This window comes from Lissotriton vulgaris, chromosome 1_1, assembly GCF_964263255.1.
Source record: "Lissotriton vulgaris chromosome 1_1, aLisVul1.2, whole genome shotgun sequence".
In the NCBI taxonomy this organism is placed as follows: Eukaryota; Metazoa; Chordata; class Amphibia; order Caudata; family Salamandridae; genus Lissotriton; species Lissotriton vulgaris.
In genome coordinates this window covers 533,801,825-533,819,283 of record NC_141685.1, presented here as the reverse complement: position 1 = coordinate 533,819,283, position 17,459 = coordinate 533,801,825, and the positions used below count along the sequence as shown (strand labels likewise).

The window sequence follows — 17,459 nt, the reverse complement described above, 5'->3', positions numbered from 1 at the left end:
ACCTCAGGCACGGGCTCACAGCTATTATTCACATAGCTCTGATGATGCACCTCAAGCACGGGCTCACAGCTGGTATTATTCACACAGCTCAGATGATGCACCTCAGGCACGGGCTCACAGCTGTTATTATTCACACAGCTCTGTTGCGCTCTCTAATACTCTTTACTAATAACTCTCTCCTACTCACTATCGACTTCTCACTCTACTACTTACTGTGTGTGTGGTTGCTAATGCAATAGGTCTCGCATATGCACGTGATGAAGCTATTGGCAATGTAAATAACAATGCCATTCATTTAGGATTAAAAAAATGAGCAATGCCAATAGCTCTACCTTTAATGCTACCGAGACCATTGCATTGTAAATGCTTGTTAAATGATTTAAATTAATTCAGTCTAAAACTGTGGCAAAGATTGTATATTTAATAATGAAACTCAAGAGTACAAAGGGAAATATCACAGCATTGACTAACGGTGTTTCACAAATATTTCTAATAATATTTTTACCCTGATAATAAAAAGCACACTATTTGACATTTTTGTTTGATATTATTTCGAAAGTGCAGCTTCAGTGCCAAGGTATCGTAGATATGGATGAACATGATTGTTATTAATTTATTCTTGCACTGTTTCTCTATCACCAATGACAGTTCACAATAAGGAGAATGATGAAATAGTCTTCCTGATCATAATTTGTGCATAAGTTGGAGTTACGCTCACTTGAAATTGAGCTTACCAATTGAAATGAGTTTTAAAATGAACAAAGAGTGGACACAGTCAGTTTAAAAGTAGCAGGAAGAAAATAGTTCAGAGAACACTGCCCCTTTTAGAGAAGCTGCAGCTTTGAAGTCGCATTCGAGAAAAGTGATGTGGTGATCTATTAACTATACAGTATTTGTTCTGTATGTAACAAAACAGGAAAATACAGACTTTAGCCCCCAGAAGCCTAAATCACTCGTTTAGTTAAGATTTTATGCTAATGCCAATTGAGAAATTTTACTCTCTGGCAACCTGTGTTATTTTTGGAAACATATCGGGCCAAATTCACAGAACTAACTTAAAAAAAATCCTAAACTTACTTCCATTTTTGTATTTACAGAAGGCACTCATTTTGGTATTCAGAGAAGGCACTTACTCATTAATGAGTAAGTGCCTTCTGTGAACACCAAAATGAGTAAGTGCACTTGTTCTCCTAGCCCTTCCCAGACAATCTGGGGTGTCTGGGCCTAAACGGATGAATATTTTGACTACATCCCGACCATCCTGAATGATTGGGGCTAAGGAGGTACGTACATTGACCATGATTCTAAGTGCATCAGTGACCAATGGTGACTGAGAAGACAACTGCATTAACTGACCACAATGCAAGGCTCTCCGAGGAGAACATTTGTTGATCAAAGGTATGCACACGTTTTTGGCTTCCAGTCCGGATTGGTGGTTTGGGTATACTCTACTGGTGGACGTCTGCATGACCAAGCTTTCAGGAGTTGAGTGTGGAGTTAAAAACTCTGGCCCCTAGGCAGATGTATGGCAACAGGCAACTTGTTGATTCAGGACCTGTGTCAGCATATTCGTTTTTACCTCCATAGTGGGTAGGTGGAGGTCAAGGACTTCAGCAGCCCTCCAAGTCACTGTGGTCAAAGATGTACTTTCATCTGTTGCTGGAACAGAAGGGTGGAGGGGAGACCAGCCCAGTGTTGGTAGAGGTGTCCAACCCACTGGCATCCTGTAAGTCCATCTACCAGTTGTCTTCATCATAGAGGGAGGCACACTCTTACCAATACCCACCATTGTTCTCTTAATATGGCTGCCTCTGGTCCGAGTCAGAGTCAAAAAGCTAGTGTAGTGGCTGTGCGTGACTGTGTTGGACCGGAATTATGTAAGAGTCTGATAGAATCAATGTTGGCTGTGGGACATCAAGATCTAGATGAAATGAAGACAGCTGGGAGTCTGATACCACATTGGGTTGAGGCTCCTCCTCTGGGACCAGTGGCAATATTCGAGGGAATAACGTGGATTTCAGCGCCAGGCCGGGAGCGGGGCCTCGATCTAGACTTGGAACAGGACTGGAATGCCTTCCCGAAGGTTTTAGGATTCAATATGGGCAAAGTCATCACAGGCCCTAGAGTCATCCATTAAATCCAGGCACCAGAGGCACCCCTAGTGGGGAGCTGCCACTGACAACTATTTGTGACAGTATATGCAAGGCTTAAACTATGCCATTTGGGGTTGGCATATCCCTTGCAGACTGGAAAATTTGAAAAAAATATCTCTACACAGACTAAAGAAAGTAGGAACAGAGCTCCTGATCTGAAGTTGCAGAAAGGATGGGTGGTGCTCATACATGGCTCCATTCATCACTTCTGGAGCAGAACGCCATCTACATGGTGCCACCCACCAATGCGCAGCAGCAATGCTTTTGAGCCTGTGGATCCAGTCTGGCACCAGGGATATTTGCAAGATGAGGAATCTGCGGTTAGAAGAATCAGTCAAAATGTAAGTTTGTTTACTTCTTGAAGCAGCTCTTCTGCAACGCACTAGAAGAAGCTCTCAAATTCTCCAACAATCCAGATTACATGTTAATATGACTCTGCAAAGTTATATTCTTACTAAATTATTTTCTAAACAGTATATTGCAGGAAAAACACAGAAAAGGGAAATTTAAATGCAACCTTACAATAAAAAATTAAAAAAAACTAGATGGGCATATTGTATGATTTGGCACATTAAAGAAGCACCATAAGTAAGACAAATTGACACATTTTATAGAATTCCACGGAAACACAAAAAGTTACTGTGGCTGGAGTACCAATTTAAATGAGATAGTAAGATACTGTGCGCTCTAAAGAACATAACCATCAATACAAGAATGTCAAAGTACATTTTTGTTTTACCTCACAGCACCTGAGCCATTCCATGCAGCTGGGCATTCAGAACTGTACGGCCACTCTTTTGTATCCAGTTTGTTTTCAATAGCATCCTAGAAAGAGAAGGCATGATGAAATTCAGTGACCATGTGTGTGCCATTTTGATACTTTCTGAAACAAGCCTGCTTTTTTGTGAGGTGCTTATAATACAATGTATTAAACACACCTCCAGGTGCATTCTACAACATATTTTCTAGAGGCAGTAAAATACTCTGATTGTGACAGTCTTCAAATGAAAGCGCATGAAGTAAATGCTAATTCCCAACTTGCTAAAGTAACATAGTATGCATGCGGGCCAATTTATTAATGCCCGCTTAACTTGCTATAGTGAACTATTCCAGGTGCAAAACAAGAATCTATATCTGCAGGTTCAGTGTGAGTGATAAGCTCATGTATTTTACTGTTTTAATGAAGTCGAGAAACATTATCTTATTTGTGTATCATATTAACCTAACCCTCTTATTCATACTTCAACAGTATCTCTCAGAAAGCCAGTTAACTACAGAGCTGCTATAGGCAAGACTAGAGTGTAAAGAAGACCCAAAGCAAATGATGTACACAAGAGTTAAACATTCATCAATTTACTTTTACATTTCACAGTAAATTCTGGTTTTCTCTCAGAATTTCTCAAAGCTAATATAAAGATGGAAGACTATACTGCACATTGTCACAGTTTTAATGTTTGCCAGTACACCGCCATGAAGTTAGTAGGGTATGAGTCCTTTTAAAACTTTTATAAGTGGCATAGGCTGCTCTGTAGACTTTTTGCTTTTCACCGATTGTCCTCAATCATGGTCAGAGAGAATTGGTTCCACCTCTTATTAGACCCACTATTATCCTAGTGCCTTCCGTGGTTAATCTATAGAAACATCTATTAACAATTGTTTCATGTATGACCAAGGTCTCATACCTAGTGTCATACAACCATAGGTCCATTGTGAGTCACAAGTGAGGTGAATATTGGTTACCCAGGCAGCCCTGATCAAATTTCATAAATAGGTGACAACGAGACATGTCAACTTTTGGCTTGTGATAATGGCTTATAATAAACCATTTATCTAACTGAGGACGCTCAAGGCACCAAATAAAAGTACATTTAGCAAGTGAGTTGCACCTCATTTTAAATTTGAGAATTGCATTTCTTTTCTCACAAGGACCAGCGGGCACTTTAGCGACACAAGCACTGACAGTGTATTCGCACACATTTGTTTCACTGTTACTTTCCCTTTTCTCACCTCTGAGAATTCTATGAAAAAGCACACATTTCTTTTTTCATTTGGGTAAGAAAGTGACCGATGATGATAGGTGGGTGAGCTAGTGAGCACAAACCAGCAAGCCCCCTTGTTGTTACTACTGTGAGGTACTTTCTTACCTTTCTCACACTTTTTTACAAATTCTGTGCGGACACAAACATTCTTTCATAAGGAATTTTTTCTTTTATGAGATGTGGTGTATTGAAGTTTCTTTTGTGAAATTGAACAATTAGACATTAGGCTACTGATGATATGCCTTGCCTTGGAGGAAGTTTTGAAATTTCTTACGAACTCCTCAGATGTCTTTAGAATAAATCTAGTTGTTCAAAACTGGTTAGGCCCATTTTTGTTTGTAGACTGCCAAGTGGGGGCGACCTGACTGTATACGCCCTGGTGCTTCTTTTTGTGTTCATAACACATACCTAGTATGCCCAATCACTCATCCATGATTTAGGAAGTGAATCTCTAACAGAGTTAATCCAGCTCCTCCACATCTTTATTGTAGCCGATTCCTTATTTTATACATGCTGCTACTAGGGTTTGTTGTCATGCAAAACATTAGATAGGATACTGTGAATTTCCTCTTGGAGATCTCTTCTACACTTATTTTGGGGGTATGGCCCTTTATTTTCCTGCAGCATCTGTCTCTGGTGTTATAAGACCCATCATTCATATAGGTGAGCTTTCTAGAGTCAAGAAAATACTTTTGATGGAAATCAGCAGAAAGTTTAGTTTTTGCTGCTTCAAAAACATTTTTCTATTTCCATTTTATATTTAAAAGTGATAAAAAATGTTGAGGTCTCAAAGAACCATCAACCCCCATATAAAACGGGTATCGATACAACGAAACAAAAAATAAAGTTAACAAGGAAAAACTTCTCTTGTTACCATTTTATGACAATGTTTTTGGGATTGGATATCTCAATTTAGTATTCCTCCGTGACTTGACTTTGGTATTGACATTCTAAAGTTTTAACATCTTTCACATGATTGCCTGTAAACTAGAGGAATAACTGGTCATCATCTGCATAACTCCTCAGGAAGAGACTTCAGGTACATATTAAATTAATTGGGATACAGTTGGGAGCCCTAAGGAACTCTAGTGTTGCAGGTCATTTAAGGCGCTTCAAGGGTATCAGTATCCTGTCAGTTAGAAATACTACACCATGTGACAGTTTCTTTCAAAGCTACTTATTAGTTCCACCTTCTACCACAATGGGGTGTCTATAATCGGTGTGCGCAATGTAAGATGGATTCATGCCACATTTGCAGGACAACCACTGATTTTGTAAGTAAGATTACATTTAGCTCTGCTGTATATAAATGTATCTTGCAAAAATATGGCATAGATCTGGCCTTCTAAACATATGTTGGACATTCCTCATTTCTAGTGTCCATAATGACAGATAGTTCGAGAACCAACAATAGGGAGCATTAAGGACTACACCCCATTGCCTTCCTTAAACAAGTTTTAAGTGGGATCAAGTAATACTTTGTGAGTAAGCTGAGTGAATATCTATTTCTAAGGCGCTTGCTTGGTGATTCTTTTTAATGCGAGTGAGATTGAACTATAAAAGTTGTGGGGACTAAGAAGTATACAAAATCACTTATGAACTGCTAAAAAAAAAAAAAAAAATCACAACCCGCATTGAAGACACATCTGCTGTAGTGCACCATTTGGCATGCCCAGGAATTTCTTTACTGCGAGTGAGATGCGCTTATTGCTTCTATCCAGCGCTGGAATTTGGACTATAATATAGTTTCCACCTCAAATACTCCTAGATCTTGGGTGTACATACATTATTCGCTTAATCTTCTGCTGTAATTCAGAGGCTCCATTTCTTGAAATGTAGGTGGCCATTAAGAGGAATACAACTTAAAATATCTTTGCAGAGACAGGGGGGATTTACCTTTGAGGGTCATTAATCCATAAACGAAGGTTCTACGATGATGCACAACAGCGACCTGTTTAGTGCTAGTTCCACTGCCTTTAACCCTATGGTTTTGCCATCTAAATTTTCAAACATGGCATGCACCTTTATGGTGAAGTGGATCTCTTGAAGCAACATAGTCAAATTTAAGCTGTTTCGGTGATACTATTATTTTTGTGCAACAACTTAATTAAAACTTTTTTTTAACTAATATCAGTTGAGACTATGAATGTCACCATTGATGTTTTGCTCATTTTCGCAAAATCAGCCACCTTCTTTTAAACGCGCAGTACTTCCATTTTTGTCTTGTCCGACTTCCTACCTTGCAAATGAGAGGTAGATACAATTCAATTGCAGTTGTTTAATAATGGACACAAAGGCCACCAAAAACTGTAGGTTGATTTAAGCTCCAATAAATATTTTGGCAAGCACTCTGCTAGGTAACAGCTACAAGTGAGAAGACTGTCCCAGAGAAACAGGAATATGAAATCCACATAAAGACAGAAGGGAAGCAGCAACTCATAATCCAATAACAACATATATACCATTCATGCATGCTTAAATTGGTTTAAGCTCATTCTGATATATTACCTCCATAACATCCTTTATAACAGGAGTCCATCGAGAAAGTTGATATGATTCTTGTTCAGTTTCCGAACGATCCCTTCTGGATGATTTATGGTGCTGCGTTGTCTATTTAAGGAAAAGGCAATTTAGCCATGAAACTGAGTCAAAAATAACAGCTCTGAGATCATTTTCAACATATAACCATGAACAATACACATACTACCTATCTACTCTGAAACATCTTTAATAATTTAGGCAACGTTCAAATGAAAACATTACCAAGAGATGGATGTTGTACTCTCATCAAAATGAGACCTCCAGAATGCTTATTCATCCCCACCTAAATTGACTAGCAAATACATAATCTATCCTCCAAAAACCCATACTGCATACATTTAAGGAAAGATAAAAAATAAATGGAACTGGACTTGTAATTTCAGTCTAGTTTTAGGCAATGGTGAAATTTCTAAAATGTAAAGTATTTATGATATTGTTTCTCTTGAGTATGTGCATATGCTCGTTCCATGAGAGCTGGCCAAAAATGATGTGTATATACAGAAATGAGAACACGATAAGGTTCTTGGCTTTGGAAGATAACAGCAGGAGAACAAGTTCTTAGGCAATGGTGAAATTTCTAAAATGGAAAGTATTTATGATATTGTTTCTCTTGAGAATGTGTATATGCTTGTTCAATGAGAGCTGGTCAAAAATGATGTGTATCTACAGAAATGAGAACACAATAAGGTTCTTGGCCTTGGAAGATAACCGCAGGAGAACACGTTCTTATCTAACATTCTTAAACTACAAATGTTTTTCCTTTCCTCCCAGATTGCTACTGTTTCCAAGAGTTGGGCTTTCATATACATGCTTGTCCTGCTGCTTTCAACACCTATGACGGGGGAAAGCAGCAATGGTTACCTCCTAAGTCACTACTGAGTTACTTTTAGACATACAACTTAAAAGTTCTACAAGTGTCAACTTATTTTAAACTTTTGTATTGAGTTATTTATTTGATCTTATATTATGATATTTAGTACAAAGGAACACAAAGATAAAATATATTTTGTTGAAAAAAGGGAAACCGATTATCTCAATCTCAATCCTACTCTGAATGCTATTCCACATTTGACACTGCTAATATACAACTTCATGCGAGTTTTGTATACATTATCTCCCCAGACTGGATGAGTCAATGCAATTTTATTTAATATCCTTGCTCCTTGTAGAAAGCTGGCTCAATATAGAATATACCAAACAGAGGTTTATTGCGAAAAGAGTCCAGGTATTCCCTTATGAGTGTACAGGGACTTGCTCTATCAATCCTAAGGTGCTCTTCTAGGGGACAGTGTAGTTGAGCAGCCTTAGGCTTATCAGAGAGAATTGTTAGACATCTGCAAATACACACAATAGTCAATAAATGATGCACACGACTCAATACACATATCCACACCAATTTGTAAAAATAACATGCATCTTTATATTTGTTTAGGCACCAGAACCAATATGATCAGGTAAGTACATTTTGCAAGAGAAATAATTTACGTTTTCAGAAATCGAGATAGTGCATTCTTCAGAAGCTGCAATGTTACCCTATAGGAGGAAAAACAAGTACGGCATTCAGGTAAAGTACAGTGACTTACGAGACCAATCTCCTGGACTTAAAGTGAGTATGGGGCAAGGTCCAAGGCAGCACCAGCAGGTCACCTGCAGTGGCACTAGGGCGGACGGGTGCAGAGGTGCAATACAGCATCAGGGGCCCAATGTAAGTCTACGGGGATTGATCTTATGAAAAGAGGCCCTTAGGTGTCGTATTTTTGTCATTGGGAACAGTCGCATCGAGGGGGCTTGCAAACAGAGGGTGCAGGCGGCGTCAAGAAGTTCACAGCATGGAAACTCAAGTTGAGCTTTGAGTCTTGAGGGACATTGGGATAAAGTTGACACAGTCAGCCCACTTCAGCTCAGACTCTGCGGCTTGGATGCAGTGGTGCTTTCAGACAACGGGTTTCTGGAGCCTCACAGCTCACTCGTTGGTACCTGCAGGGGAGCAGCTCTGCTGTTCCACAGGAGTTATTGGTTCTTGGGTGAAGTGTTGGCAGCCCTCCCAGGCTTTACAGACACAGTAGCTGCAGGACAAGTCGTCATTTGACGCAACTGTTGAAGTCAGCAGGCCGGCAGGGTTGGTAGCAAGTCAGTTTCTGGGGCTTCTGTTCTTGCGACTCTTCACATCAGTCTTCTTTCAAGTTGGCAGGATCTGATTTTCTGGTGCCAAGGACTCCCCTAAATACCAAATTTAGGAGCAATAGGGGAGTGTAGGGTAGAAGCCAAAAGGCTACTTACCCTGTGCGGAAGTAGGTATAACCCTGTCTCAGAGTTCCTAAGTATAGGAAAATGGGTCATTAGTTGTGTGGCCTGCACAAGTAATGAGTCTGCACTTATCCACCACTGGGAACTAAACACCCCATTGTAGCACTTGACTCTCATAGGGTAGCGTTGCAGAACAGTCCAAGGTTTGCTCAAGGGAGGTAGTGTGGGCAAGAAACCTCCATTCACAGATACTCAATAAATTATTTGAAAAACTACATTAATTACACACACATACAACTCAATACTATGCAGAAATTTACAAATATACACACGCTCATGGAAATGCTTTTGTATGACATTGTGTAATAATTCTTCCACTTTTGAAAGGGAGGTCTAGAGCAACAAATCACGCCAGGACCTTTACGTGCATTAGAAATGGAATATCACTTTGAATGAGCGAGCACTTAATATGGGCAATAAACCATGTTTACTTGGCCTATGCGTGGTTGGCAGCGTCATTACTTCATTAACGCATTCACAAGAGAATATGTCTATGCATGTGTAGGTGATTTGTGTCAAAGTTACTTTTAGAACCAAATACACACTTTTAGCATAGACCCTATAGGCAACACATTTATTATAACAACATTTATGCAATTATAGTTCTCACCCATAGAGGGTATTTGCAGGATCACACATTTGTTAAACAAAAATAAATAAAATACTGCATTCTTGCAAATAGTCCCTAAAGGACATCACTTTGGTAAATGCACATGTGTAATTGCCACCTTTCACCCCTGGAGGTCCCCCCGCACTCGGACAATATACTGGTGGTGACTCCGCTCTCCTGGGGGTGACTACGAGCTGCAAACAACATTTTTGTTTGCGAAGCTGCAGCAAAACTGACAAGCCCTGTAGGGCATTATGGGGCGCTCCTCCCGAGCAGGGTGAGCTTTAAAACAGTTGCTCTCCGGCTGTGCTGTGGAGAGCTGCAACGCTGGTTTCTTAGTTTTTTCCCTCAAAATCGAGCAGCTCCGTGCCATCTCTTTCTTCAGGGTGCCCCGTTTCACCTGGGCATCCCGCAGCCTTTCACCATGCTGGAGAGCAGCTCAGGAGGCCCACCCCCGGCTGCTCTTGCCGGCTACCCACACTGACAGCACAGTTGTGTGCTGCTGCGGGAGACAGCGCTTCTCTTCTGCAGCCAGACGCATGGAGTGGGGCCTTCCAGGCTGACAGGGAAGAGTGAGGGCAATCCCCCATCTTACTTTGGCCATCAGTGCTCAGGGATGGGTTCCTGGGCCCCTCTCAGCTTTGCGAATGGTGCTATGGCGCTCCCCGACTCAGTCTTCTTCGTCTGGTCTAGGGATGGGGTCCTGGGCCCGCTAATATCTACGCGGGGGCTCAACAGAGCCCCCGGTTTATTACTTTCGCCAGACCCTGGGATTCGGTCCTGGTCCCCTGCCTGACATTACGAGAGGATGTGATAACTCCTCCCTCCACTTTTCTTCTCGGTCCCAGGGATGGGGTCCTGGGTCCTTTCTCCTCCCACAGGAGAAGCGCAGCGGCGCATTCTGCATTTCAAGTGCTGAGGAGCAGCATCTAGGCCCTGGCCCATTCCGGTGGCACAGTTGAGAATGGCAGCGGAACCCCAGGCACCTCGTCGCATGCTCTGGACAAAAGATCAAAGGTCACCTACTTCAGAAGGCATCTCTCTGGCCCCGCTGGGCTGATTTAGACGTTTTTGGTGTAGTCTTGCTCCGGGTGGCCAGTCCTAACCACCTGGAGCACTTTCTTTTGGCCTCCTAGCTTCCAAGATACTAGACATAGCAGGGACCTGATTTCACGGACACCCTGCATCAGCCTTTCGCCTGGGTTTATCTGGGCCTCTGTCTCCTAGTGCAGAGCCCAATCTTTCCCCCAACCTTATCCTCAGAGGGTGTAAGGCAGAGGTCTTCAAACTTTTTGATGCAGAGACCCCCTTGTAAAACCTTTTTAGGCGTAAGGACCCCCTTCCGACAAAGGTTTCTAGAAACTGGTAGTCCTCATCAACTTTTGACAACCATAAATGCGCCTGTTAGACCTCATCACATCCATCCATCCATCATTCATCCACCCACACTTTCACACATCCATCCATCCTTCATCCATACATCCATTCACCCTTTCATCCTTCCATCCATATATCCATACATCCATCCTTTACCCATCAACCCTTCCATCCATCCACCCATCATTCATCCACCCACCTTTGCACACATCCATCCATCTTTCATCCATGCAACCTTTTATCCATCCAGCCTTTCATCCTTTCATCCATACATCCATCCTTCATCCTTCCATCCATACATCCATCCTTCATCCATCCTTTCATCCATCCATACATACATCCACCCACCCTATCTCTCTGCGTCTTCTTCTTCCTTCTTCTTTCCCGCTCATGGGAGGGCATCTCTGTGCCTCCCTGCTGGGGGCGGGGGGGGCAGGAGGTGGGGGGTGGAGGGGGCAGATAGGCTGTAACAACATCTCACCATGAAGAACAGACTCTCAGGCACATTTCTCCTGCACAGGCGCCAGATATCAGGGCTCCTGGGACTTGAACCAATGATTTATGGGTCATGACACGGGACCCACAGCTCCAGGCACGCAACGTCCATTGAACTCAAAGTGCAACACTACAGCCTCCTCCCCCAGCCTCCTCCGCCCCCCCCCCCCCCCCCCAGCTCGTGTATGTGAGCCCGGCTGAAACAGCTTCAGGGACACACATAGCCACACCAGAGTACTTCACAGGTCTTTAAAAGACCTTTTACTTGTTAATTAGGCTTTGATGTTTTTCACCCCTTGGTGTGGATTAGGCCTCTGCCGTGAGCACCCTCAATCAGCCAAACGCCAGGAACTGCATGCTCTGACAGAATCTGCGACCCCCTTCCAAGGACTTCACGACCCCCCTGGGGGTCGCACCCCACAGATTGAAGACCTCTGGTGTAAGGGGATCAGCTTGCCTTGTTCAATTAGAGTCCGAGTCCTAGGGCCTGATGGAAGTCAGGGGGTTCCTCCTTCCAATTGTCCATGGTGGCATGTCCAGTGTACAGCCAAAAAGTACAACCAAGAGAGCTTTCTCCCCTGTACAGGACCTTTTAAGTGGGGGCAGGAGTGTCCAGGAGGGCCGCACCTCTGGCCTATCCCAATGTGCCACATAATCTCTCTGCCCCTGTCCCAACCTCCCTGCAGTCTTCCGGGATAGCTCAAAATGGCGTCACCCAGAAGTCACTTGCCACATGTACTCTGGGAATCTCAGCTCCACCCCATCACTGACATCACTGCCAGGGCCTTTTCACAGCAAATCTTCAAAGGAGTCCCCCCTCTGGCTTGGCTCCAGAGGTCTGGACTCCCTCCTCTGTGGAGTGGCCTGGGGCAGGCCCTCTTCCTGGCACAGGATGACAACTGGCTAAATGATGCAACTAAGGGCTGGATTAAGCACCGTTAATTGCTTCCTTAGAGGAGTGAGGCATTTGTTGCTCCAGCTGGAAAAATAAGTAATTAACACAGACCAGCAGGGTAACAAAAAGCCTGGGTTCTGATCCTGAGCTAAGTAAGAGAAATATGATATTCCTGGATGATCCATACGCTGTAAAGGGTAGCTTTTGGCCTGAACATAATTCTTTTCACACATGTTACAGTGTATATTGGTGTTACTCTGGAGTCTCTACCCCCAAAGAGAACTGGAGCTGCACCCTAAGGAAGTCTTTCCAATAGGATTATAATGGAGTGTCCCTACAGTCAAAAGTTAAAGCGCACTGACTATCCTGTACACCCACATTATTAGGCCTATTGAAGGTCACTATCCAACTCTGCTTAGTCCCTTCTGCGTCAGCCTACCTGTGCACAGTTTCTTGGGCTGTGCACAACAGGAGTCTCCCACATGCAGTTCTCTCAGGTGTGTACCCACCTGTGCACACGTGTAACCAGCCAAGTTCCCCTTACCAGGTTTGTGTCACAGGGGCCTTATCTTAAAAGACGGACACATGTGGAAAACAGGTGCAGTCCATTTTACTATGAGTTTCCTGTGGGTGAGCCACAGGTTACGAGGCTCACCCTCAGTAAAAGGTAATAAAACAGGTGATCAAAAAGCAAAACAATCCAGGTGGATAGGCTAGTCAGAACTACCTTCTCACACTAAGTTTGCCATCACCAAGATGGCTAACTTTGAAAAGTCGCCGACACTACAGGTAGCCCACCTTAGGGGTGGTACTAGCATGAGGGGGGACATGCCTATCTGCCTAGCTAACTCTCCTGGCTGTCTAGGTGCCAAAGGTCTCTGGACACAGGGGATTGTCTTCCTCTCCAGTGAGGGAAGCCAGAATTGCATAAGATATAGTGCATCAAATTTTTTAACTGAGCTTGCATTTGTTCTGTGGTGTCAAGCTGGAGTAGGATCTGGCAGTCATCCGCATAGCAGAATATCTTGAAAAGAATACTTCTAAATTTTAACTCCACACATTGTTAAACTGTGAGAAGAAGCAACATTCACCAGAGAAAAAATACAATTGACATAGTCTGCAACATGCGCTACTAACCTTTGGAGTTTATTCATTGAAATGTCAGTGCAGCAAGATATATATTAAGAAAACAGAACAAAAAATGTGTTTGACACAAAAAACTGTTATCAAATCTACCACAATGGTACATAGTTGATCCTTAACAAAAGAGGAGGAAACAGAGGTGCTCATTACTCAAAAGGGAGCTCTTCTGAATGCCGCAATTAGACTCCGTAAAATTTGAGGCAGTAATGAACACTTACAGCATGGTGGCTCTAGAAACACCAGAGGCACAAACAATCTTCAGCTAAAACCTCGAAGATTCCGGAAGGAAAAAACTTATAAACGCTCTTTCTCAGAATGTCACCCAGGATCTGGAACTCACTCCCTCCTGAAACGAGGCTCATCTCCTCCACTACACTTTTTAAGAAAGAAGTGAAAGCTATTTTTATGGCCAAATACACTTGACCTGTGAGCATGGATCTAGAAAGACTCTACACCGACCTGTATTATTATGTTCGAACTCTATGACTATGTATTTCACCTGTATTATTGACCCTACTGACTATCTATGCACACTTTTAACTGTAATATTTATATTATTGATTTGCTGTACTAATTTGCTCCCTCACGTACCTACCCTTCCCACTTATTATGTTTAAATTCACTCTCCTGTTGGTATTCCCGGCTTTGTAAAGCACTCTGATATCTGCAAAGATCTTGTTCGCGCTATATAAAACTTTCAAAATAAAATAAAATAAATAAATAAATAAATTTAGAGTTAGAAGAATGATGTAGCCTTAGTGGGCTCCACCGTTGGGAACCGTTGACCAGACAGCCTGTCTATCACAGGACTTCATGAGAAATTTCAATCTTAGGTAAGACAATCACACAATAGCCCTCACTAACAGGGAGACAATTCCCCGTGCTTTGAACCATTGTTATATTATTCTGCAAGTCCCACTTTGGGAGCGTGTTTGAGCAGAACAAAATACTTTGCCATTTCGAAAGGGTGGCAAACCGCTCTAAATCTGGAAGGTGACCCTCTGTCAAGGTCTATAGCCTCTGGTAACCTGGCTGTGCATGAACAGTCTATAAACACACTCTGAACTCCAACTAAAATACAAAAATATTTTTCTTTTAAATGTAATGGTATGATTTCATTTGATTGGAATATGTGAAACAGATGGACTCCATTGCCTATCAGCCCTTCAATGGTAATGTATATGCATGCAGAAATCGGTTGACAGAATTATGGACATTTTCTACCCCTCCTCTCCAAATGTGTTTAAATTGTTTAAAGAGAAGAGACTAATTAATAGAAAGCTTGATGAACAGCTATGAATAGACATGAAATACGATAAGCATTTTTAAGTACTTCAATCCTGTGGTTAAGGAATCGCTGAAACAATGCACAGTTCAATAACAGGTTCCAAAAACAAATTTTTAACTGTACTGTATTTCTCCATTTTATTAGTGTGCAATACGCCCCTTGATAAAAACATTCAGTGCAAAACAGAACTATAAATCCACAAATTACTGAGTAATGAAAAGCTGCATTTCCCCATAGAATACCCACATGGAAAACTTCACTTAAAAACATTGATCAATTTGAGTAAAACTCACCGAAGACAGAATAGGCACCCCAAGATACTTCCAGTTGCGTATCACATCACCATCATTTTCTATGTGACCATGTTGGATTAATTTATCAAGATTTTCTTGAGTTGTTCCTGTAATCAAAAGAACAGCGAAGTATAATCATATATCTCAGTTGGCAAAGATCGAAATTTCACATACAACTACCTTTTGCAATTCGTTTTTAACATGGCTATTGCCACTTTTATTAATGCGGGGACAATTAGCAACACAAGGAGTGAAATGTAATTGGTATAATATAAAGAATAAAGATTGTGTTTTTACAAGTGGATTACAAAATTTTACTGCACATTAGAAATAGTCACCTCCTACCAGCCTCAACTCAAATGTCAACCTAACATACCTCAATTATTTGCTCACTTTTTATCAGTCAAATTTTCATTGGCTTGTATGCCAAATGCAAACAGAGAAGTAGAGGGCTCAAAAATGAAGCAAATTGTCAGGCCTAGCTGTTCTTTTACAATATAATGTTGAAGCTATAATAGTGTGCTTTATGTCAATACTTTCTTCATTCTCTCAGTGAATGAAATGTACTAGAATGCACTTCCGGTGTACATAGGCAACATTATTATTAGAGGCAAACTTAACAAGTGGAAAACTACGAGGATACAAGCATGTTTTAATACTAACTTAACACATCCTAGAACAGTTACTTCTTCAAATTCTTTTTAGAATTACACTTTTAATTTATAAAGCAAAGAATGGGATGTAATAAATTGTGACATAGAAAAAAATAGGGCCTTGAAAAGTAAATTGGCATAGTCCTATTTAAGTTTTATTAACATAAGATATGCTTTTATTAACTATTTTTGTGAGAAAGAGTTTAGAAAATGCCTTGAGGGTTGCTTTTATTTTCTGCCAGAAAGTCCTTTTAAGAGGGATACATCTGCAGATGAAGTAATATGGCAATTCATTGCCCGAATAGATCACACAAAATAGTGGCTAAAGGACTAAATACAATGGGACCAATTTAGAAACTGCATTATGTAGTACACAATTAGTACTACTTATGTAGTACAAAATGCAATTTACACACAACGATTTCTAAATTGATTACCTAGTGGTAAATGTGAAAGGGACCAGGGAGTGGTGGGAAAATGGGGACTACCTACTACAAAATGAGATAGATTTAGGGGGAAGTAAGGAGGGATTTAGGGAGAGACCGGCTACTACAAAAACCCACTCACAAAATAGTGAACACATTGCTTTTTACAAACAAAATTTCTAAAGTTACTACAGCCCTAAAGGGGACACAACAATAATAAACATACTCTAACCGAGCCTTGGAGTAAATCGAGCACCACACATGGCCACTCATAGGTACTGCAACATAATCTATGGAAAATAATGGAGAACGTACCTAAAATAACACCTCACATGAACTAATGTTAAATAAATGCAATTAATTTGAGTTTAAGAACACATGTATTCGTTTAATGGTGAAAAACATGCAAGGTTATTCTAAAATGTAATAAACACAATTTAAAAAATACATTAAACTTTAAATCGTTTGTTGAAAATTATAAATATACATTAATTCAAAGCATTACTTAACAAAATGTAATACATATTAAATATCAATGCTACTGTTGGTGAGGAAATGTTTAAATTAAAAAATATTATTCATAAGTTATGTACATTTATGTAAATCATTATGTAATACACATTTAACTTAATGTGTTATGATGCTGTAGGTTAATTTTAGTGGTGTGTTAACATTATTTTACATTTATGTTTTATATTAAATCAATTTTAATATATATTTTAGAGAATAATAAACTGATTAAAGACATGAGTGTGCACTTGGGTGTAAATCTACTCTCAGAAATGGTGAATAGTACAAAACTACATTCACACGCAGGCAAAGGAGTAGATTTATGCGCAAGTAAATTTACAAGTGTAAATTCACCTTTGTGAATAGGCATCATTGTGCCCTCTCTGCAGGTAGGACACATCTTGGGCATGCCGAGAAAAAGACAGCAGACAAATAAATCTTTATAGCATACAGTAAGGAGTGAGCTACCTAGTTCTGCAGGGTGAATTCTTTACGTTTTAGAGGCCCCAGACTGGTTGTTGTGGGGTGCTACCAGAGTGAACAAGTTATTTTGCATTGTGTAGGTTAGTTTCTTTCACTTACTGTTACTGATAAGGTACTGTCTGTTGTGACATTTAAACTATTTAAAATATGTGGCTGTTTTATTTCCTAGAAGCTGCAACTTCTTTTATTGCAGTTCTCCTAAAAGAACCCATACCCTCCTGTTGGTCTATGATTCATATTGGCCAGC

General features: G+C 41.0%; 1 protein-coding gene across 1 annotated transcript in view; it reads right to left on the bottom strand.

Moving 5' to 3' along the window:
• The window catches only part of STXBP3 (syntaxin binding protein 3), a 189,742-nt gene that overhangs the window by 16,466 nt on the left and 155,817 nt on the right, over positions 1-17,459 (bottom strand). The window contains exons 15-17 of the mRNA XM_086953899.1: positions 15,142-15,248; positions 6,701-6,802; positions 2,893-2,978 (exon numbers count right to left, since the gene is read on the bottom strand). Of these exons, the coding sequence (XP_086810025.1) occupies positions 2,893-2,978; positions 6,701-6,802; positions 15,142-15,248 (295 nt within the window). The remainder of the gene's footprint in view (positions 1-2,892; positions 2,979-6,700; positions 6,803-15,141; positions 15,249-17,459) is intronic.